At 38.6% G+C, this 23,499-nt stretch overlaps 2 protein-coding genes across 4 annotated transcripts in view; both read right to left on the reverse strand.

Annotated features, from left to right (window-relative positions):
* RIF10 (polyribonucleotide nucleotidyltransferase) overlaps positions 1-8,058 on the reverse strand; it is a 69,123-nt gene extending 61,065 nt beyond the window's left edge. The window contains exons 1-5 of one of the 3 annotated variants that reach the window (XM_017845649.5): positions 7,592-8,058; positions 7,102-7,170; positions 5,540-5,646; positions 5,420-5,462; positions 1,815-1,898 (exon numbers count right to left, since the gene is read on the reverse strand). In XM_017845649.5, the coding sequence (XP_017701138.3) occupies positions 1,815-1,898; positions 5,420-5,462; positions 5,540-5,646; positions 7,102-7,170; positions 7,592-7,948 (660 nt within the window). In that variant the 5' untranslated portion in view covers positions 7,949-8,058. The remainder of the gene's footprint in view (positions 1-1,814; positions 1,899-5,419; positions 5,463-5,539; positions 5,647-7,101; positions 7,171-7,591) is intronic. The other 2 variants (XM_088704192.2, XM_088704193.2) reach the window with 2 other exon arrangements.
* Positions 8,059-13,311: 5,253 nt separating this feature from the next.
* Positions 13,312-21,389, reverse strand: LOC103718835 (DnaJ/Hsp40 cysteine-rich domain superfamily protein). The gene is made up of 4 exons (XM_008807826.6): positions 21,076-21,389; positions 19,043-19,304; positions 18,372-18,469; positions 13,312-13,451 (listed from the first exon to the last, which is right to left on the reverse strand). Exons 1-3 carry the CDS (start codon positions 21,229-21,231, stop codon positions 18,402-18,404), a joined length of 486 nt encoding a protein of 161 aa, XP_008806048.1. The 5' UTR covers positions 21,232-21,389; the 3' UTR covers positions 13,312-13,451; positions 18,372-18,401.
* Positions 21,390-23,499: the final 2,110 nt, after the last annotated feature.

Here is a 23,499-nt window from a genome sequence, read left to right on the forward strand (position 1 = left end):
TCCGTACACCTACCGCCACCCGTATCGAGTATTGGCACCGAGCTAGTACAGTACGGTATGCCCATACCGCCTGGTTATGGCCAGTACAACGAACCATGAATCCACCAGTATATCAAATAGCTATAGCGCATAACAAATATCATCATATATCGAAGGCGGATCTCCTAGACAAGGTAGACATTATGCTCCATCCACGTACGGTCCACATGCTTTCTTCCACTCATCTTATCTAGGGGATCCAACTCCACATATTCCCCCTCCTACGGATATGGGTATAGCCAAGGGTTAGACTACGATGCTGGCTCCTACTACATAAGCAGGGATGGACTAGTTCCTACAACTACCACACTTACTGCAACCGCAATATTAGGTGCAACAGTCAGGTCACTATCAGGCATTATTTGACCAACAGGAATGGAGACAGTATCCAAGATGATATAATATCGATGGTCTCTGGACCATGAACAAAACCTCGATGTCTCTAAGGATCATAGACAGTTCACTTAAAATTGATTTACAAAGTGAGGTATTATACATTTTCCTTTTACAATACCATTCTTATATCATTTTTCACTTATAGATATTGCTAGTTTACTAATCCATGTTGACTCAACAAGTATCAATATCAGTATCGACAATCTGGTGTTACACCCCTATTAAAAATGCAATTAGATCACTAAAAGACAAAAGAAAGTCAGCCCAATAGCCTCATATATATAGAAATTAAAAAACTATAAATAAAAATGGAATTTTTGTGTCCAGGCACGGCACTAGGACAGTGCCCATATCGTTTCTCGATACAACACAAACTAATAATGCACTGGTCTAGCCAAAAACTAGTATACCACCTCTGATACCAATTTTTAAAACCTTCCTCCTAATATAGTCGTGCCCGAGCATATTTGCTTTACATCCAATACCAAGGCATCCAAACACCATTTCATCTTAGTTTGATATCACAATAGTTGGCTTAGTCTAGTACTTTGCCTTTATTCCTACAAACAAGATCCGATGTAGTGCTCTAGTTATCAATCATTTTCAGTACTTTCAAAATCTAAGTAAATGTATTTATTAACCTAACAAATCTTACTTCACCCATAAGTTTTCAAAAATATTGGAATGTCATATGGTTTCAATGCCTTGCCCATGATCAAACTTTTAGCTTTGCTTTGATTATATTACATGACATTATGACTTTTCAAAACAAAAAAATCCATATGACCCCTTTCATATCAGCAATCCAAATAATTGATCAATTCATCGATCACGAATTGGCAAGTTTGTTCATTTCTTCTACCCCCCCCCCCCCAACCCCTTGATCTCATCACTAACATATGGCATGCATGCCTTTTCCTCTTCCCTCCAATCAATTCCAACTACCCATGTATTAGATTATCCATCAATTGAACACGCATCAGATTTACCTTTTCTATGCTCCCCTCCCAATATTAGCAATGTATGCACTCATTGATAATTTGAAGCAAAACTTATGTGCATTCATATGCACAATGCATGAGTGCATATCGGAATATGACAAATATTATTTATTATCAAAAGTAAACAATTTGAAAAGTCATTATTCTCTTTACTGCATGAAAAGAGCGGATACAGGAAAGATTAAGACAAAGTTGAGCAAGTTGTCATGTAAAAACTACCTATAGTTTTGATATGTGAAAATGTATGGTCTAGATGATACATCTATTCTGCTACTTAGATGAAAGTACAAGTATAAAATGTTTAAAAAATAATAATATTAAAATGCAACTAAATTATGCAGCTGCTTTTTGGGTTACAATACTAATAGAAATGTTTACCCATGACAGTATTTGTGTTTCATAGTAGAAACCCTTCGGCATTGTTGGACGCAAGGGTCTATCTATCAATCTGCAAATAAGAACCTGCATGCAACAAGTATACAAATCATTTCAACGACATTGAAAAGATAAAAACAGCAATTTTCATAAAGAATATGCTATATCTGTGGGGAAAGGATATGGTATAGAATAACTACTTCATTCATGTTCATATCTATACTCGTATAGGAAGCCAAGTACGAATAGGAAAAGAAAATGACATGGCGAAATCTTCTAAATTCCTACCATGAAATCACAATGTCGTACCAACAAGACAGAGAAAGAGCCAACTTTATGGCATTGGCCCCCAAGTCACTCATCTCTATATACCACCCTCATCACCTGCCTTTCTCTATTTAGTTAAGAATCATCCCCTACTCTCCTTCCTGATACCTAATTTACCACTCCCCTACATTTCCCCAGAGCCTGCACACTCACTTTCTCCAACCACACCCCCTACCCCTACTGCTACTCTCTCTCCAACAACCACCCTATCCAGTCCTCTACATATAACCTAGTCTCGTGGGAAAGGAGTTGATGCATTCCACTTGTAACTAAATTTTTCTTGATTTATTTGCTTGTTTCCCTTTTTCTTACTTCAGCAATCTATTTAAATCATTTCTTTTTCTTTCATTATCCACACATGAAGCATCATCATAAACTTTACTAACACATAATTTTGTTTTTGTTTTCTTTTTTTTTTACTTGAGTTATCCTTTTACTTCATTTTTACCTCCTTCAGGAACCATTAGCACAATCCCTTTTATTGTATACACTTCATTTACCTGTAAGAACATGCATGCAACTTAATTTTATATATTTGGGCTATGGTTCGAGGTTGTTTTGTTCTCTTATTTTATTTTATTCGACTAACCATGGGTTGACACCCATCGGAATCAGCATTAAAATAATTAAGTAGATATTTGACTCTTAATGTATATTAAGCGTTTCTTGTAAGTACCCCTTAACTGTTATTTTTCTACTTTTTGAGTCATTATTCACCATTACAACAGAAATTACATGGTACTAATTTGCACACATGGACCGGGCAGTTTGGTCGGGTTCGGCCATCCTTGCTCGAGCCCCAAGTTTGGACATAAGTAGTAGAAGTATACAATTTGGGCCAGCTGTAACATATTATGTTTATTTTATCAAATCAGATTATATTAGTACTCCAGTGAAACTACACATTCCAAATCAAGTCCAATCTCAATCAGAAGATCTTTGGTTGGTCCATTGGATTTTGTGTATGCTACACCTATATCCAAAATCTAACCCAATAAGGTCGTGGTGCCAATTAAACCCAATCTTAAGCCTATTAGAACCAAGTTTTGGAACCAAAATTGAGATATCAGGATTGAACCCTAAAGCTCCTCTAATATGCTGATTTCTCAATCCATCATTTCTCGTTTTACTACATATCCACATTAACGTTCTCATTTCTCCTAACTCAAGTTGTTTTCTTAAACCCTCTTTATTGCTCAACATTTTATTCAGAGCCTTATTGTTGTTCTATAAAATTTCCGTGTCAATTTCCAAGGAATTCATCAATGACATAGTACCAGAATGACCTCTCCATTTAACTCTTTATTATTTTATATAAAGATCCCAATTATGAAATATATTACTTTGTGATATCGCTTGTCCATCAATCTAATTGGGCCTCAACTTAATTTTGATTTTAACTTAAATCGAATTCCATATACTCCATCTTTATCCTACTATCCTTAGGCCTTTATTCTCTAAGGCTTTCTAGCATAAATTCAATTTAGTATTTACTTTTCTTTTCTCATCATCCAACACTATATCATCTCTGAGTAAAACACACCATAGTACATCTTCTTGAATATTGGCCAAAAGTGCATCTATAATTAAAATAGACCTGGTGCCAATTCATGGTGCAATTCTAGTGCGAATGGAAATATATTCATCGTACCAAAGCAACTCCTAACGCTTTCAAAGCTCCAATATATGTAATTAGGTATCTTGAATGATTTTAATGTATTCTTGACACCATATCATAAGCTTTCTTCAAGTCAATAAAGAACACAAGTAGCAAGGTCCATAGTATCAGAACCGGCACTAAAACCTGTAGGCGTGCGGTATGGTACGGTACACCCCCTGTGTCATGCCACTCCGACGTGAACCAACAAGAAAACCGACAAGGGAGAGGGAGAGATGGAGAAGGAGAGAGAAAAATATTTTCCTTTTTTCCATGTTTTTTAATAATTTCTTAAAATAAGATAATCTTCATTGATTGGATCTTTCATGTATAAATTCAATTTTGCTCTACAAGATAATTTGTCTCCTACATACAATGATGATTTCGACCATATGTTCTCTGTCTGACCAAGTATTTCCAGTTAACATGGTCAGCAAACAAATTTGGCACTGTGTCATCAAACTAGGGAAACAAATGGAAGCACATGAGAGACAATACTAAAACAAGCGAAGGTTGGTGATTAGTCTTGGTGAAATGAGCAGAAAGGAGTTTCACAATGATTTTTAAAGAGTTGCCTGTTGGTTTCCAGGTTTTCTAGCCATGTTTATGGTATCCTTCTATGTTCGTTTGCCAAAACTCATCTCTTGCTTCAATTTCATGAAATACTTTGTTGATGTAGCCCTAGGGTTAGGAGTTAGGACTATGCAATAGATGTTCTGCAGGCCCTTTTTAATGTTTTACTAGGCTTTCAAGAAAATTATTGGGTGCTATCTAGAAATTCCAGAATACTAATCAATAAACCACCAGCCAAACAAAGAAAAATAAATATTTATAAGAAGAACAAGAAAACAGAGAGAAGAGGAAGGAGAAGAGATGAAGAGGAAGGTGGGGAGAGGAGGAAGAGAACACCATATCTCTCAGGAGAAGAGGAAAAACCTTTCTTTTTTTTCTCTCCAAACTCCAAAACCAATTACATGGGTTCAATGGACCCTATTTTGTACTAAAGAAACCGTAATATAAAAAACTTAGATCCCTGAAATTCCCTCCATAAGCACCTGACTATTATTCATGAGTATTGTAGTTTGAACAGTCCTGCTATCATACCTGATTAGCTACCTATTAAGGCTTCAGATCTTTTAATCTCTGCTGCAGACGAACACAAACCCACTACTGACCAAAGAGAAGAGAAATTACCCAAAAAATTAAAAACTAGACAGACCTATGCCTGATTTCAATGATTCACAACCCTTTAGATGCATGATTTTTTGACCCATTTCACAATATGACAACTGCTTTGTGCATCAGTAAAGTCTTCCTTCACTTAATGGACAAGCTTTTCTCCCTTTAACTTGTTATTCTCCCCATATCCCATCTCTGTATTCATTATTTTTATTTATGCTCCTTTTTTTCACGCATGAGGTTCTCAGGGTGTTGCATGTAGTGATGGGGTGGCCAGTGGTTGCGTGGGTCTATGTCAAGGGTCAACTTGCAGAAATGGTTACTAATGATCCACTTGTACAAACAAGATTATGTGTAAAAAAACAGAAATAATATACAGCAAGACGTGAAATTGTTTCATAATCTGAACAAAATGGTTGTTCTTAACAAAGGTAATTCCTCGCACCTCATGGTCTTTCGCCCTCCCTTCCCGTTTGAAAAACCCACCACTGAAACCATGCCGCACCATAAGTAATAAGAAAAATATGAAAGCTATTGACTCAAATAAACTTTATGTTTCTTATACCTTGTGCGGCCTGCAGCTGAAAGACGCTCCTGATAATTTACTGCGAGTGGGAAGAAATCAGCAGGCTCACTCGGAACATCAGACAGACAGACCGAACAATAGACAATCTGCAAAACCCATCATAAAGACAACATCAAATCTGGATGGCATGTGTCGTTGGACTAAATAGAGAGAATATCAACTCTCCAACAGCAGCTTCTAGACATGCATCACTAAATAAAGGACATTTTTTGAAGTGACTAGAAAAATGATAAAAAAATAAATAGAGTAAGAATCAAATATTTTGGATTTACTTTCAAGATAAGTATTTCAGTTAATGATGCAAATGATGCCATAGGAAATGATTAACCCTTAAAATTATTTTTTTCTCCTCTTTCCCCTCAAAGCTAGGTGACTTCCGAGTAAATACAAGTGAAGCTTTCACCGTTAGCAAGCCAAACAATTAAAGTTTCTTAGATTACACCCTTGTTAAACTACTGGGAAAATAGGAAATTATCACCAAGGGCACATTACTTACGAAAATAGATATAGAATGAGTGATAGATGGGCTACAAAAATAGGTATAATGTTCATTACATATTAAACTCCATTTTCCAACCTAACCATGTTTTCTATGCACAAAATAGGCCCGCCAACTGAATAGGGAACAAGATAGCAAAAGCCAAGTTTTATATGCTTACAAAGTAAGAGGAATGGAAAACAATGGAGATGGTAAATGTGGGGCACCTCAATATATCAATCAATAGGTATAGAGAATGTACTAAATATCTTAATGTGGGAAAATCATGTGCAGTCCTACCATTATTCACACAATTTTAGAAATCTCCGTAGCTATATGCTAAAATAAATGATGACGCAAATAGAAAAGAAGTAATCCAACCCAAGGCGCTTGCGCTTGAAAGCGGCCGGCTGTCAAGAGTGAGGATCCCCCCCCGTCCCGCACCATATGCTTAACACTCTCAAGTTCTAAGGACTAGGTCCTATATTTTATGGCACCGCTGTATCTTTGAGCTTCAACCAAGGGTGATATTTCATGTAGTTCTGAACACAACAGATGCACATGATGGTGGATCAATGACACAAGCCAAAAGAATATTATCAAAGGATCATATAAAGAGAGCAGGTCATCATTTTCTTTCTCTAACTAGGCATTCCAAACCAACAATTGTCATCATCCAGTAAACCATCTCCGACCTACTTTATGCAACATCCGACATGAAATCCATTAATAATTCCGCCCATGAGGAACTAATATTTTCTTGATCACCAATATCAACAACAAAGTTCATATGCAATGTCATCAGGCCCTCAGCCCATGGATTGATTGAAAATGGCCTAGATCATCATAATTCAATCAATATACACAGTATCTTCCTTTGTGGACAGTGCTACGAAGTTTCTGGGAATGACTCTCGCCTTTCAGGTTTGTACAAAGGTCAACAGTTTCTAACCCTTTTGTCTCTAAATGTGTTACTCGCAATTTTATCACATCATAAGACCATTTCAAGATAGTGAACTAAGAAGATAAGTCACTATTGAAGCAGTTAAAATACACCGCTTACGGTTTCCCCATCGGTTACTGTCACAGAAGCACTAGCTTGCCTCCCAATGTGGCCTGTCTCCACCAAGATCTGGAAAGATAAAAGAGGACGGTTAAAATAAAAGAAACAAATTTGCATCCAAAAAAGATTAAAAAAAAAAGGTTGGAGCTTGTGCTCAGGTCAAAAACGAGCATCCAAAAAATTAAGAAAAGAATAAGTCAAAATTCATTCCAAACAAGATTTAGTAGACACTCTCGAAAATTCAGGTTTTCTTTTTGCCATTTCTTTTCGAATAATATGCCCTGAAAATAAGGAATATTTTTGCTCGGCAGACCAAAAGTAAGTCCATCCATCCATTGTGGCATTAGATGGAATGATAGATAAGCAACAACCAAACAGAATTCCCTCCCCTTCCCCAAGGTGGAAAAAAAGGCCCAAAGGAAGACGAGAAAAGAAGAAAAGGAAAGAGGAAAGGAAGAGCGAGACGAGAAGGAGGTAGCGGAGCGCTCACATGGCGGTTGCCGAAGGGGATCTTAACGGAGTACTTGTGCGGGGCGGAAGTGGCGGTGCCCTCGTCGCCCCTCTCTTCCGACTGCTCTGCGGAGATGCTACTGCGAGGAGGAGGCAGCCTGCGCTGCGTTGCCCTCAGCCTCCGAAGCGATTGAAACGGGAAACGAGGGAGGGAGTGGAAGAAGAGAGGCAACCCGCCTCGTCCTCGAGACGAATGGCACGAAGAGGAGGAGGAGGACGCGGCGGCGAAGAAGAGGCTTCTGTTGCTGTCTCTTGTTCTGGTTCGCAGAAGCAGAGAAGGAGCAGGTCCGCCGCCATGGACATGGAGGAGGGTAGGAGGTGAGGCGTTCGCTAGCATTTCGTTGCTTTCCCCTTGGGCTCGGGCTTCAGCTTCGCCCTCGGCCACTGAGGAGGGTGCGAGAGTGCGCGGGCGGCCACGCTTTATTATCCGTTCGCTAGCTTCTCCTAATGATATTTTTTTCTTTTGTATATCTACTTTAAATTTTCCGAAGGGATCTGGACTCCGGGTTTGAGAGTCGAGACTTGAGAGTGGGGGCGGCAGATGGGGCCGGGTTGGATCAAATAGAAATTGGATCATAGATTTTTTTTATCTATTAAATGGATCAAAAATTTAAATCTAAATTTGACCTATTTAATGACTTCATAATCGGACTTGATCCGCATAAGTGATGATTTGATTTAATTATTAAATAGATTAAAATAGATTAAATGAATAAAAGTCTAAATTTGATTTCAATTTATTTAATAAATAGATTTAGACGAGTGTTTATGACCAAAATCTATTTATATCAAATCCAAATATACTTAAAGCAGGTTGTTTACAGGTCTGGTCATAAATTGCTATTCTTACTTGAGAGGCACTTTTTTTATGGATTGGAACTTATGTTTAGCTGAGCAATAGGGTCCGACAATGATTATTTTTTTTATTGATGAATAGTTGTATCGTCTTCATTAGACTCTAACCATCTATTTGGTTGGGTCGTGAAAGGGAGGATGAATGAGGTTGGAAGAAATAAAAAGAACGGATTGCCCATCCATCCTAACCCACCAATTTACAACCTCCTAAATTGGAACAATACGAGGAAGGAAGGATTAACAAAACCCTAACACCTCTTCACTTTTTCATTTATTTTATTTATATTTCTTATTTTATCTATGCTATTAACCCTATATTATTAAATTTTGTTACTAATTATTTTAATTTAGTACATAATTTTCATAATTATAACAAATAATCAGAATTGCCTTCTATCTTTTATTTATATTCACTATTTTTAGTTAAATATTTATATAAAATTAACTAATTGTATAAATTATACTATAAATTAATTAGTTATTTATATAATTAATATGTAAATAAATTAATTTACATATAATTAATTTATAAGATCATTTATTAAATTAAATTAAATTAAATTAAAATTAAATATTTATATAATTATAAATTCTAAATATTATAAGTTTATATGTTCCCTTACTTCTTTAGTATAAATAAGTATTATAAATTGATAATAATAATATTTTTTATCAAAGGGTAGTTTAATAAAAATGTTATGTAGATATCATCCATCCTCCCTATCAACCCAAGGTCTCCTAGCGCAAATTATGCGAGAGAAAAAAAAACTCCAAAGTATCTTCCTTCCTTTCCACAGACCAAATAGGTCCATAAACTTGGATTTAGGGTAAAACTTCGATGGGCCTTTTGAAGACTGTAAATTGATTAAGCTAGTAGGTTTGATTCTTACAAAGTAATTCTGTAGAATTATCCAAACATACCCTAATAAGTAAGGTCGAGTAGCCAAGCCGAGCAAGTGAGACCGGCTCTTCTCTTTCTTGCGTTATAATTATTTGAAAATATGGCCACAAACCACTTGCCTAGATGGTATTATATCTAGTCCTTTTGAGCAAGAGGTTGGGAGGTTTGATTTCCAAGTGATGTTGTCCCCCACCTGGATCCCTAATGAAGAAAAGAAAATCCTAGTTTCATGAGCTCTTCTCTGGTCTATATTGGAATAACTATAGCCAAAACATTGAGAAAAATAAATTTCAAAATTAGCAAACTAGAAGACAAAAGCTCTGCTGGCAAAAGTTCTGTTGCCCAATACTATTTAGGCAAAAGCTCTGCTTGCTATAGCAAAACCCTACTGAGAGAAAAGACAAAATAGACTTTGACTTGGATGTAGATCAGTAAATTATAAAGGGACATAATGAGTTGTTGTGAAGTATGGCTCCGTGAATTGTGGTTAGTGCAAAGAAGATGTTCTTCTGGGGTGTTTGTTGTGTATGAGGGAGAGAAAAGAGAAGAAGAAAGAGAAAAAGTGGAGAGAGAAAGAGAAGTAGAAAGAAGAAACATTAGTTGGTTCGTCTCAATTCAACATGGCTCGACTTTAGTTTTAATGTCAACTCTCGAACTCCTCTTGTTATTCTTTGGTATTCTCTCATATTTTTTGAAATAAAATTAACTTGTGATCTCTATAGATATTTTCTTTGGTGAGTCTTTCTCATGTGATTTCCTCTAACATTGTACCGAAGCCTAGTTGAGTAGTGTAGGTTTTTGTAATATACCCTATAGCCTATTAAATATAACAATAATCATGTTAAATCTTGATGTACGGTGCTAGTTTTATTCTCTATATTTTTCTATTACTTTATTTTGTTATTCTTGGGGTTATAAAATTTGGTTTCAAAGCTTGGAGCTGAGTTAGAGAAAAACAATAGTTTGTTCAATACGACAAGCAATCCAACTAGATTTGAAACTTCAAGATTTAATGGCACTAAATTTGCATTTTCAAAAATAAAGATGGAGGTCATGTCCGTAAAGAATGGTTCAACATGATATTTGAAGGCAAGGAGAAGAAGCTTGTTACTATGATAGATGAAGAGTTCACCAAGAATGATAAGAAGGCCATGGCGAATCTTTTTGTAGCAATCGATAGATTGGACAAGTCTGGATATGTCTATATTGGTTGTACTTTCATCATATGATGTAATCTAATTGAGCTAATTTTATTGTTCAAATCCTTAAGGGTACTCATGTATGTTTTCTATAAAGTATATTATGAATTAAAGAATCTATGCAACAACATTAAAGGAGTACGACTTCCCTCAAGAGTGTTCCAAAATGCAGTGGTGCTGCGTTTTCAATGAGGCAGGCCCATTAAAATCTCTTTCAGAACTAGCATAGAATCGTAGCTTGCACTCTGCCTGCTATAGCTTCCAAGTCGTACAACAATTCCTTTGCTCCTCGCTTGCAGGTTGACACCACTGCGAATGAGGCACCACCAACAGCCAACTTCGCCGGTCATCTCGCCAAGGTCCTCTGCTTCACCACCCACCTCCTTGCCCCTGTCATCTTCATCACCTTCCTCTCCATTCATGGCTTCCTTGCCAAGGCCGGCCCCTATATTCCATCCCCCCATCCCGCATGCATATCAAATCCTCTCTGCCGCAGTCCCTGCCGTCCAACCCTTCGTCGCCATCGGAAAGTACATGGCTGTCGTACGTTCTCCCCGCCAGCCTCGCCTAATCGCAGACGACAAAGCCTCGAGATTCGGCCAACTTTACGTGGTAATGCCGCTGCCGAGCCTGGGGTGGACCATGCAGGTGAAGTGATACTTGGTTCACGTCGCAGTGGCAAGGCGTTCCGGAGAGCGACGCGCGCACGGTGGCTCGGGGACGTGTGTTTTGGAGCGGCGGTGGTGCCAGGGGCCAGGGTGATAAAGAGGCTCGACACGGGCGATGGGCCTGGTGGCAGGGGACTCGGACGGACCGGTGGCATGGGGAACTGGGGATTGCCTTTGCTCCGTGCGCTACTGGTCCCTGTAGTAGTTTGGTTCCTATGGTGGTGCACTGAGATACATGTTTGATGGACAAGGCCTATACTCTATAGAAACCAGCGGCCATTATTGACTGTTTGCACGGCGTATAGGCAATAATTTCTTAAACTAGGGGGTTGGTGAATGTGGGGGCGTATAATAAGGTCTTCGGAATGGCATCCGCAAACACATGGGAGATGCATCGATCAAGATCTCAGCAGGCCTGTTCTGCTTTTTATGCGCGGTCACCGGAGGTGCGGCATTGAGGTCAAAGGTGGGTTTGCTCGATGCTGGCTGTGGCGACACTGCACGCCTTCATCAACAGCTACCATAAGGCTACTTACTATACATTTGCTAAAACTAGTTTTTTTTTTTTTTTTTCTTTTGGATTTTTGTTGCTATTCCTTCTCTCTTCTCTTTAATTAATTTCATGTACGAAGTCACAATATTACGACCATATAACTGACCTTAGTTGTAGGAATTCATGATCATACTCCTGTAAATATTTTTAACTAAGATCTCATTTGGTTGAGTGTAATCGAATATGGCAAAATAAATTTCATGTCAAATTACCATACATGGTATAAAAAATAGACGAGAGAGATGGAAAAGAGATTGATGGATTTTATGTCTATTTTTTTTGAGAAAGAAGATAAAATAAATACCAACAGGGAGTGATTTGTTTTTCCATCCTGGACTACCGATTGGAGATAATCTAAAAATATTATTTTTTGATGAAAATAAGCTCACTTATATTATATTAATTATATTATATAATTAATATTAATCATATTAATATATTTATAATTAATTTATAATTAATAGTATATTTAATATATTAATACATGTATTAATAAACATTAATTGTTAACAAATGAGTATTAATTATCAATAAATTTAACATAAGATTTATTAATAATCAATATATTTATTTATATACCAAAACATACTAAAAGTTGTTTATAATAAGAAATATTTTCTAATATATATAATTAACTTAAAAATATTTACTGACTCATTTAAATATTTAAAAATTTAAAAATATTGTTATTTAAATTATTTGTTCAAGGGTATTGTTGGGAATTGAGCAATATTTTCATATAAAATTATCTCTAACTAAATATAGTAATATTCTTCGGATGTCATTTTTCAAAGTAATTTTTTCTCTAACAAAATGCAGTAAAATTTATTTTTCTTCGTAATCATTTTTTCAGATAAATAATCCCTAAGAATCATCAAATTATTCCATAATCTAACATATCCCAACCAAACAAATCCTAGCTATCTAGTACCAAACCGTAGTCTGATGCTGCTGAATGATAGATTCGGAATGTTATGGCCTGGCCTCAGCCATGTGTGGCAGCATACCATGCGGCATATGCAGAGAGCCTGAAGAAGAACCATCCAGGATCCTTGATGCCTCATTGAATAGGAGAGCTGCAATCTTCCCTAGATTGAACTCACCAGATTGGATACTTGACTGAAATATGAGTGCACTGTAAATAATTTCAGACAAGTGCTGTAGCCACAGTTAAACAAAGTACATTTTTGATTCCTTTGTTTCTTTTGTTTCTTTCAACCTGGTTGCTGATTTGCACAACTCAGCATTCATGAGCAGGATACAGATTTTGGCAGTACTTCTAGTGCAGTTTAACGATTCAATTTAGAGTTGTGTATGGATTTTCTTTATATTTCCACAAAGTTATCAGGTACCCTCAAAACAAACGAGAGCAAATTTTGTTCTGAATCAACTTCCAAAATGATGACTAATCATGCTAATTCAAATGGGATGTCATAAAAGAAGTCAATGCAAACAGAAAGCAACAAAAAAAAAAGGTAAATATCTGAACTTAGGACAAAACAATTACAGAATGCTAAGAATCACAGAAGTTAAATAGAAGTTGGCCAAGCCGTGCTAGCAAGAACCAGCTCCCTTTTTACGTAGTTTTTAATAAGGAACATTACCGCATAGCTCATAAGTGCAACGAGGGAGTTTACTTTCCGCTATGAAAGGAGAGCAGACAACTGCACATTGAGAAAATATGATTATGTCACAAACAATTAACAGCATCTCATTATAGTCACAATCAAGGTCCGCCGTACCGGTCCGAATCGGCGTACCGGTGGCCGGCCGGACCGGTACGGTACCGGTCCGGACCGGTACCGTACCGGTCCGGACCACTTTCTTTCCCATCAAAAAAAAAAAAAAAAACCACAGCGAGGCGCTGTGGTTCCCCCCCCTCCCAAAAAAAACACCGTACCGGCCGGTTCACAGAAGAAAACCGGAAATACCGGTTTTCATCTGTGTCCGGTACCGGTCAGGGACCGGACCGGTACGTACCGGCCCGTACCGGCCGGTACGGACCGGTACGGCATTCCTTGGTCACAATAATCAAAGACTTGGAATTTTCTCTCTTTTTTTTGTCTTAGAAGAAAAATGCATGGGCGTGCTTCTGGTGTTTCAGAATATACTGAATATGGAGAATGAAGAATATAGGATGGTGCATGTGGTTTTTGATACACTGGATGTAAGAAAGTGATGGAACACCAGATTAACATAAAGTGGCAGTGATTCTTGATGTCCTCAATCTGCTTACTCAAAAAATCTATTAGAAACATCCAAGTGCACAAGTCTAAGAGATGGAGAAATATATAACCTCTTTTGTACCTATAAGCCATTGCACAATAGCGAAAAACGTAAGTTTAAATTAAGAAGATGCAGAAAATAGTCTAGAATGAAACATGGCCCAATCAGCACCAGTGGAGGCTCTGAACTCCTCAAAAAAGGGAGAAAAACAAAGAGGAAAGACAGACAAGCTACCATCTTTCTCCTGTAGGTACCAGTGAATGCAAAAGTCGCAGAAGCAGTGAAAGGCACCAACATGCCATGTGCATGCACATGCAATGTTTAGATGGAAGTCACATAACATAACCCATTATTTGACAATACTAAGGCACGGATGAGGTTTCATTATCAGGTTGCTAGGAGTCACAATGAAACTTCATACAAAGGAGGCACAACTAAAAAGGTGCCAAAAAGAACCTAGTTTTACTTCAAACCACCATTTGATATGTTGCTTCATTTGACTATAAAATCATCACCTCAAGAACCATGTCTTCAAACATTACTGCTGGATGAGTAACATGTAAAAAACACAGCCATAAGTAACTTTATGAAGTTCCACATCAGGAACAAAGATAAAAATTGTCTTAGTAAGGCCCATATAAAGCCTGCTGGAAGCAGCAAACATCTTCTAGAGAGTGTAACAAGCCATCTTGGGTTGCACGTTGCACGTAGGGCAGTTCAGAAAGCTTGCCATGAAAGAAGCATCCTTCACATCCTTCTCATTCAAAAGGCTAGCCTGAACCATCTGCATCTTATATTTTAATGGGAGAGGCTTTTGTGACTGGTTTCTTCCTTTGCAATCACACTATTTTTTCTTCAAAACCAGACTTTTTAATGACTGAATTTCCCATTGTAGAGTTCCAATACAACTAAAAGAGAGGAGAAAAAATTAGCTTAGGAAATATCAACCTTCCTAATCTAGAAAGTGCTCTAGAATTCTAGCCAAAGTCCCAAGCTAAGGAATGCTCTAGAATCCTAATGTAATTGGAAAGACAGCAAAATCTCGGAACAAATATTTTCTTTGGGGGTGAATGTAGAAAAGCCTATTCTTGCAAATATCATAGCAATGCTTCAGTTGACATGCACAGCATGCACCTGACCCTATACTACTATATAATAGGAACTCCAGAGTGCAACTCCACCCATGAAATTCCACTCACTGTGGTGCCTAAATGTAATGGATTCTACATATTTGAAGCACAGCTCCATCTCTTCGTTTGTTTTTCTCTCCGGGAAAATGCTCTGTCTTCCCCAAAATTTCACCGGCTCCCTAGTTTTTACAAACAATTCAGGTAAAGTTGGCACCCCATGTTAACAATCAAACCCCATGACATGTTTACACCTTTTCTAGGGAGGTATTGTAAGGTTGCAAATAAGCCAAGCAAGCCAAGTATTAAGCTACTCGAGCTGGGCTAGTCAAGTTAGTTGATTTTCAAGCTCAGCTTGAGCTCAAATCAAGCTTAAGGACCTTTGTTCAAGCTTGGTCACCATCAAACAGACAAGCTCAAGCTCAGCTTGTGACTGGCTTGATTGGTTAAACAAGCCAAGTTCAAGCTCAAATAAAGGGATTCCCAAACAAAGTTGACACTAACCCTGGAGTAAAGAAGAGGTTGAGAGGAGGAGGAGGAGAAGTAAAGATTGAGAGGTGGCTTGGAAAGAGTTGGATTGGAAGGATGTAGAACCATGATCACTAGAATGATCCTGGCATTGTAGGGAGAGAGAACTGCACCAAGGTAGAGATATTGTGGCACTAAACGAAGGAACATAGGCAAGTAGTGGTCCCAGTTGGGTGAGATATCTGATGGTAGGGCAAGCTGGCGAGCACCTCTATGCTTGGGGGGACCTATGAGTTGAGAGGAGCATGACAGACAATAAGAAGGTGAAGAGTTCTAGAGAACAACTAGGGATTTTGATTTGAATGTTGGACTTTTGAGGTGAGATTTGAGATCAGCTAATTTAAATATCAAAGCTCTGATTGGCATGGTTGCAGAATCTAGTTTACTTTTTCAAAAACACAGGAACCGAGGTAAAAATGGTGTTTGGTAACCTCAATGATTCAAGAGGAGCATGACATACAATAAGAAAGTGGAGTTCTAGAGAACGACTAGGAATTTTGATTGGGGGCTGGGCTTTTGAGATGAGATTTGAGATCAGCTAATTCAAATATTACGGTTCTAATTGGCATGGCTGTAGTATCAGTTCAAGGACGGCGGAACCAGTACCGGGCACCATACCAGTTGCCTGGCGGGACGAGTCGGTACAGGCCCGCACCGTGCTGTGCCGAGCTCGTATTGACGCATTTTCTACGGCGGGGGAGAAGGAGAACAAGAGAAGAAAAGAGAGAGAGCAGGGAAGGAAGGGAGAGGCTCTCTCTTTTCCTCTTCTCCTTCTCCTCCAATGAGGCATCTTGGTTTCAATGACAGAATTGTCCCAGTCAGTTGCGGTACAGCTCGGGACGCCCCGAATCGAGCAATTCGGAACGGTTCCGTAGACTTTGATCTAATGTATGATTTTTTCAAAAACACAAGAACCTGGTGTTTGATGACTTTATTTCTAATTTTAGTTTTTTAGACTCTTTTCTAGTTCCTAGAAAGTGTGAAAGCTGAAACATCTGACTTTTAAAGTTATCAAAAATCAAAACCCTCTATACCATTGCCCTCACCACCCCAGCCACCGATGATGGCCAGCATCATCCATGCCAGCCACCAGCCTGCCGGAGTCACCAACTATTGGCCACCAACTGCCAGAGTCCACCGTCACTATAGCAATCACCAAACCCAACCTAAGTGACTGCTAAACAGGTTTCAGGCTTTCGGTTTTTCAAAAGGAAAAAAATGGAAACCGGTTTAAGATTTTAAAAAACTAAAAACTAGAAGTGATCCAAACTGTACCTAAATAAAATAATATATATACTTTGGTTCTATTCGCGAGCCTAACCAAATGTAGATCCATCTTCCTAGGTTCGGCTTTATTATTACACAATCTATATTCTAGGTTTGAGATCAGCTCATTTGGAAGTTGAACAAGCCCGTGCTGTTCTCAGAAAATGTGAGGACCCGTGCGGGCGTGTGTTTAGTCCCACATTGGTTATTCGCTGGGTAGATCTTGGGTACTTATATAGGATCAAGGAATCCAAATAATACCATCCGGCTAGCCATTTTGGGTGAGATCCTGAGTTGTTACAAATGGTATCAGAGCGGACTCGGCCCATAACTTATGTGAACTAGGGGACACTGCAGCACGGATCCATTGGGGCTGACCACGGGCCAATCATGGTGTTTGAGATTAGATTTGAATAAATATGAACCCTTAGCTTGACGAGAACGTCAGAACTTGAACAGGAGGAGTATGTGAGGACCCGTGCGGGCGTGTGTTTAGTCTCACATTGGTTATTCGCTGGATAGATCTTGGGTACAGGATCAAAGGACCCAAATAATACCTTCCGGCTAGCCATTTTGGGTGAGATCCTGAGTTGTTACAGAAAGCTAGGTTCGTTTTAGGCCCAGTACTATGTAATAGCATCCATTCTTTTCCTCAACTCTACATTTGTGCTTCTCTCATCTTCCCCCACACCCCCCAAGCCCTCCTATGCATTGCATGCACCACATATTAGTGACAATTAAAGCATTCACTTTCAGTGCTTTGGCAAAGGTCATCAGTCAAACAAAGGTGAATTCAAGCTTATGATCATATCTGGAAGAGATACATCATAAAGGAGCAAGAACTGAAAAATTGGAAAGAAGGCAAGAATAGAAAACAAACATCAAAGATATTATCATTGAGCCAGAAATGGAAGACAATCGAGAGTAAAATGGAACCATGCAAAATGGGGAGGAGGTTACAACAAAGACCAGCAAGCTTAAGGGTGCAAAAGATAGGGTACTACATTTGCATGGCTTGGAAGAAAAGGCAAAACATAAAGGAAGAGAATGAGAAGAATAACACTAAATGACGTTTTTGATTGTAAATTAAGTACCTATGAGGTATTAAGGTCTTAAATCTAGATAAATTTAAAGACGAAAATGAATTAGATTTTTTAGAGGCCAAACAATTACAATAAGCATGTAGAAATTCAAACCATGCAAACTCACGTTTATGATTTTGGACCAATTTACGATTTTGCACTAGTTATAAGATGTTGTCATAGAAATTAAGTGAATTTGTCCCTAGTGATTGCTAACCTAGTAGATCTACTCTATACAATTTTTCAATTGCAATGAGCCTCATTTTCAAAAAGAACTGTCCTAACACATTTAGTTTGTCGACCCTTCAATACAGACTTTAGACTACAGATGAATGGTACTGAAAAATGGTCATACCAGAAGGCAAGGAAGAAAATAACCGCAGACTTAATCTATTCTTCCATGACCTCGCCCTCCACATCTTGAACACATGATGTTTCCAGTGCCTCCACAACCTACACATTAGAAAGTTCGAATAAACCAAGGAAGTAAACTAAAGTAATGCAAATTGTATAAATGTAGAGCATCGAATTAGGCATACGGAAGACCAAATGCAACCTCAGATGGGGATGTACAATTACTATATTTCAATGAATTACTATATCTTGATGACAATTTCATTCTAAAAACATAGCATAAAGGAAAGCATGTATGAACAAGCAAAATTTTATTGTATTGTCATGTTATTGTTATTTGAGGTAGCATTTCTGTAAATTCAGAAACAAAATCTTAGTCAAGATATAGTGCATAGATCCTAGATTAAACCACTATCTGAAACTTCTTAATTTTCGTTTTTGAAAGACAACAAGCACAGATTTTGATCCTGAAAAGATTTTATATCGCACAATAATTGGCACAAAATGATGAATAAGAAGTATACATATCTCCAAAGAGCTCTTCTACAGATATTGCTACTCAAGTTCCATATTTTAGTGATACATGTGCTTGATATAGATTATTGTTTCAAATGATACTGTAAACTATGGTTAGAAATAATGGCGAGAATGAAGAAGAAAAGAGCTTATTACCTAGGCACCTAACTTTCACAATGATTCCCTGACTCTCCAGTATTGAGTCAATGTACAAACCCGAACCTGAGCAAGTAGCACAGAGGACAGCACCTTTAGCTTGACAATCCATGCAAGGTGGGTTGTTCCCTATTTCCTTTTTACTCAAAGATACACCAACCGGTTCCTCAATGACTTCCTCCGGGATGGACTTGTCATAACAGAATAAAGATTCAAGTTTGCTTCTGCATCTTTGCAAGTCATTTATTGAACCTAATTTAATCTGTAAGATTAAAAAAATAAAAAGATTACTTTGAAATTCATGTTATGGATATGGCAGCCATATTAGCAAGGGAAACAAATATTGATTCTGCATAGCTTTTGTTGTCTATAAATACATCTCTTATTTGCAGATATGCCTTCTTTTATGCAAATGTAAAAAAAAAAGAAGAAAAATCTTTGTACTTATAATGAACATTTACCACAAATATACACGAGAAGGCGCAGAGAGAGAAAGAGAGAGAGTTTACTTTCTTCTGAAATAGAATGTCAATCTTCCAGGTTTAACAAGCATACCATATCATGTCTAGCATTCATTACATCAGGGCTTCCTTATAAGAACTTTCATGATAAATGAGAGGCCAAGAACAAAGATAGATGATCAAAGAGTTGTTTAATAATCCCCATTGCCCTTTCACATGTCATATAATGAAATAAATGAGATGAAGGTTAATAATACAGGCACCCCAATTTGGATGGGTATGGCTCAACTTAGGAAAGAAAAGAAAAAAAAGAGAGAGGGCAAAAGGTTTATCAAACACATATGGAAAAACAATGGCACTAGTATAACACATAAGATTCATTTCATTATTCCCTCTAGTAGCTGAAAGGTATCCAGTCTACATATGTACTAACAGAGCTGTGCATGTACTTCATTTACATATATATATCCTAACTGCATGCACAAAAAAAGTTCCTGCTATAGAAGATGAAAATGATCCGAACACTCTTTGAATATAAAGGTATGGTAAACAACAAAAGGATAAAGCTAATTTCATCACATTATCATATTTTAGTTTAGCAGTACCCAATGGCTTAATCTGTGCATGACATCAACATTTAGCGCACACAATCAATTTGCCTCTGTAGCAGATAAATTATTTTGGATAACAAATATGCAATGTACTGCCAGTAATCCCTTTAGACATCTTTAAAAAGTTTTAGTTGATATACTACTGAAAGATATGAGGAAAGATTATATGCGCCTTAAGCCCATAGACCAGTTGATAAAGAATTTTGCAAGCTAAAGTCTTGCAAACCAGAACCAGGTTACCCATTAAAATGATTGCCATGGATTAGTACATGTACATAATTCCTTTATACACAGACATTTTTCAATTGATTGTTCGAACAGATAGTTCCTACGGCACCAGAAGTATCCAGATTATATACTTGATTTTCTTAAAACACTAAGGGAAAAATTAGCTAGGAAACATGACTCACGACTCAAAATACAAGGTAGCCTCTACCCTATAGATTTTTTTCGACTGCTCCTAGAACTTAACTGAAGCCTTATTAGGAAACCCAAACACCTCACTCAAGTTCAGACTTTTATTCGAAGTTATCTAACAGCTCATTCCTAACCCCTTCATTAACCTCTACATTATTATCCTTTTTTTGTTGGTGAAACATTACCATCCTTGCAAAGCCCATCTTATAATGCATCTGGACATCTTTCTATAAATCCACAGACAGAGAGAAGGAAAAAAGGATCCTTTTTCGTCCAGGATCAAATCAAGCCAAGACAGAATGAATATATTTTCTATAACTATATTCATTCGGACCTCAATTTGCCTTCAAATATCAAAGAAAAACCACACATTTCTATTCAGCTATGCAGCACTATCAGCAAATCGTGGCCAATCAGCAGCACCAATAATATATTAATCAGGGGAAAGAAAAAAAAATCAAACGCAAATTGATTAAATTGCTTAAAAATTTCAGCTTCGAAGCAAAAAATGACGGATCGTCCACATATAAACAAATTTCCTCACCCGAAGCCGTGTCGAATTACATCGAGAAAACGGAGAATTGGCAGGAAAAGCGAGAAATCTGGAGGTGGGCAGACCCTCTTTGATCCGAAACGGAGGAAGAATCCGTCGATCAGAGCACGGTGAGGCGACGGAAGGGGGTTTCATCGAAATCTCCATCTCTCTCTCTCTCTCTCTCTCCCTCCCTCCACTTCCAAGTTTCAACGACTCAGGAGGCGAAATATTGGAATAAGTATTCGAAAAGGATTCGACAAACAAAGGGGGAACTCTGGCTTTGGGCGTATCGCGCAGCCGCCCCCGAACTCGCCTTACCCAAGGGTGGTTCTATATACACCCCCCCTATTGCTCAGGACACCCCCCAAAAATTAAAAAAAAATTAAATACTCTCTACACCCCCCCATTTGCTAAGGACACCCCTAAAAAATTAAAAATTCCTAAATTACCCCTCACCCTCCCCACCCCCTCACCTAAATTGCTCTCTACACCCCCCAAACCCCCCCCACCCCGCTCTTCCCCTCCAAAACACCCGCCGGCTTCTCCCTTCCGCCCAAAAAACCTCGTCTCAAGCACCTCGCCGGCGGCCAAACCCCCTCCGTCTCCCTTTGAACTGTTCCGCCCAAAGCACCTCGCCAACGCCCAAAACCCCCCCGTTCCCCCTTCTCCCTCTCGTCGCCGGCATTCTCCCGATCTCCGACCACCTCGCCGGCTTCTCCCGGAACCACCTCCCCGGCCATCTCCCGAGCAACGAGCACCTCGCCGGCGCCTCCACGACCACCTCGAGGTAGCTCCCCCCCCCCCCGCCTCCCCAAATCGTTCGGCACTGGTTCTTTGAACCAGTGCCTTCGGTTCGGCCCCATGGGGCCGACCCGCTGCAATTGGGTCGGCCCCATGGGGCCGACCAACGAACCAATGTATCTTGGTCCCCATGGGGCCGAATCCAAATTTTTTTTTTTTTCTGTTGCTAGACTAAGGATTATTTTTATTCCCAAATTTTAGCCTAGATCACGTCCTTAGGGTGAATTGGATACCCAACATCAAGGACAAGTTTTTCATTACTAGATTAGATAGTAATTTGAGAAGTAGGGATAATTTAGAATCATTATCATATAGCATTAACATGGTGCATCCAAATATGATGATCTTGTTACCTTCATCGATGTCATTCTTGATCTTGGAATGATTATCTCATATCAAATGCTCTATCAAATAATAAAACCACAACATTAGTTAACGAACAAAAACTAAAAACAAAAACTAAGAACTGCGGCATAGTTTTAGGTAAAGTCTATTATTGAGTTATGTCTTGAGTTTACGAGTCGTATACTTTTGAATTATCATTTATGTATGCAATTGAAGTAACATTGAATTATTTATCACAAAACCCAATCATGTAGATTCCAAGAAGTAACTTGTTTCTTTTTTGGCTTGTTTTATCATTTATCATTTATGTATGCAATTGAATTATTTTCTTTGATATAGCCTAACATTGAATTTCTATATTTTCAGACATGGATCCCGGTCCCTCCAGAGTTAGACCTACGGCGTCAGCTAGGAGACGTCGTGCTAGGATTGCTTCTCCCGAGCCTGCTCATATGCCATCGCCCTCTCCTGAGTCAGAGCATGATGATATGCCCGCTAGGGGCGAAGACGATGAGTCCGTTGGACCATGTCCAGGAGGTCCAGAGGATGAGTCCGTCCTGATCAGTTTCAGGACGCATATAGCAGCTTCCATCTGGAGGCAACAGGTATTGTTTATTTGTTATAGCATTATATTTTGTTTATTGATGTTTTATAAAGTAGTAGTAATTATACATTTATATTACAGGAACGGGCTCCACTAAAGTGCATGAACCATACTGCCAAGGTTGGTGAATGGAAGTGGTGGTCTTCAAACCAACCAAATACCAGGTTCAAAGCACTATTGAGGCAGTCGGGCCTCATAGAGTTAGTACAGTGCTCTTATCGATTCACCGATAAGATTCTGATTTCGGGCTTCGTAGAGAGATGGCAGCCCGAGACGAACACCTTCCATATACCATTTGGCGAGATCACTATCACGTTGGATGATGTATCCGCCATTTTAGGGATTCCTGTCGCAGGTGCCTCAGTAGCAGTTTCTCCTGAGAGGATGAGTGATCGGGATGCTGAGGAGCTACTTGTGGAGTTGTTGGGGGTGTCAGCTGGAGACGCGCGTCAGGAGGTACTGTCATCGCGCGGTCAGTCTGTGAGGATGGAGTGGCTGAGGACTCAGTTTCACTCTGTATCTGATAGAGACAGCCAGCAGAGGATAGAGTGTGCAGCACGAGCCTATTTGTTATTTTTGTTAGGCTGCACACTCTTTGCTGATAAGAGTGGGACCAGGGTGCCTATAGCGTATCTGTGTTTACTGCGGGATCTGGATAGGGTGAGCACATATGCCTGGGGTAC

This window comes from Phoenix dactylifera, chromosome 9 (assembly GCF_051530095.1).
Source record: "Phoenix dactylifera cultivar Ajwa chromosome 9, Ajwa_hap1_PhDact_Kaust_v1.1, whole genome shotgun sequence".
Lineage (NCBI taxonomy): Eukaryota > Viridiplantae > Streptophyta > Magnoliopsida > Arecales > Arecaceae > Phoenix > Phoenix dactylifera.

Coding starts and splice junctions, on each gene's coding strand:
- LOC103718835 (XM_008807826.6), bottom strand. CDS start 21,231: ATGGAGATTTCGATGAAACCCCCTTCCGTCGCCTCACCGTGCTCTGAT. Junction 19,305..21,075: donor GTAATTCGACACGGCTTCGG/GTGAGGAAATTT, acceptor TTAATCTTACAG/ATTAAATTAGGTTCAATAAA. Junction 18,470..19,042: donor TGTGAAAGTTAGGTGCCTAG/GTAATAAGCTCT, acceptor TCTAATGTGTAG/GTTGTGGAGGCACTGGAAAC.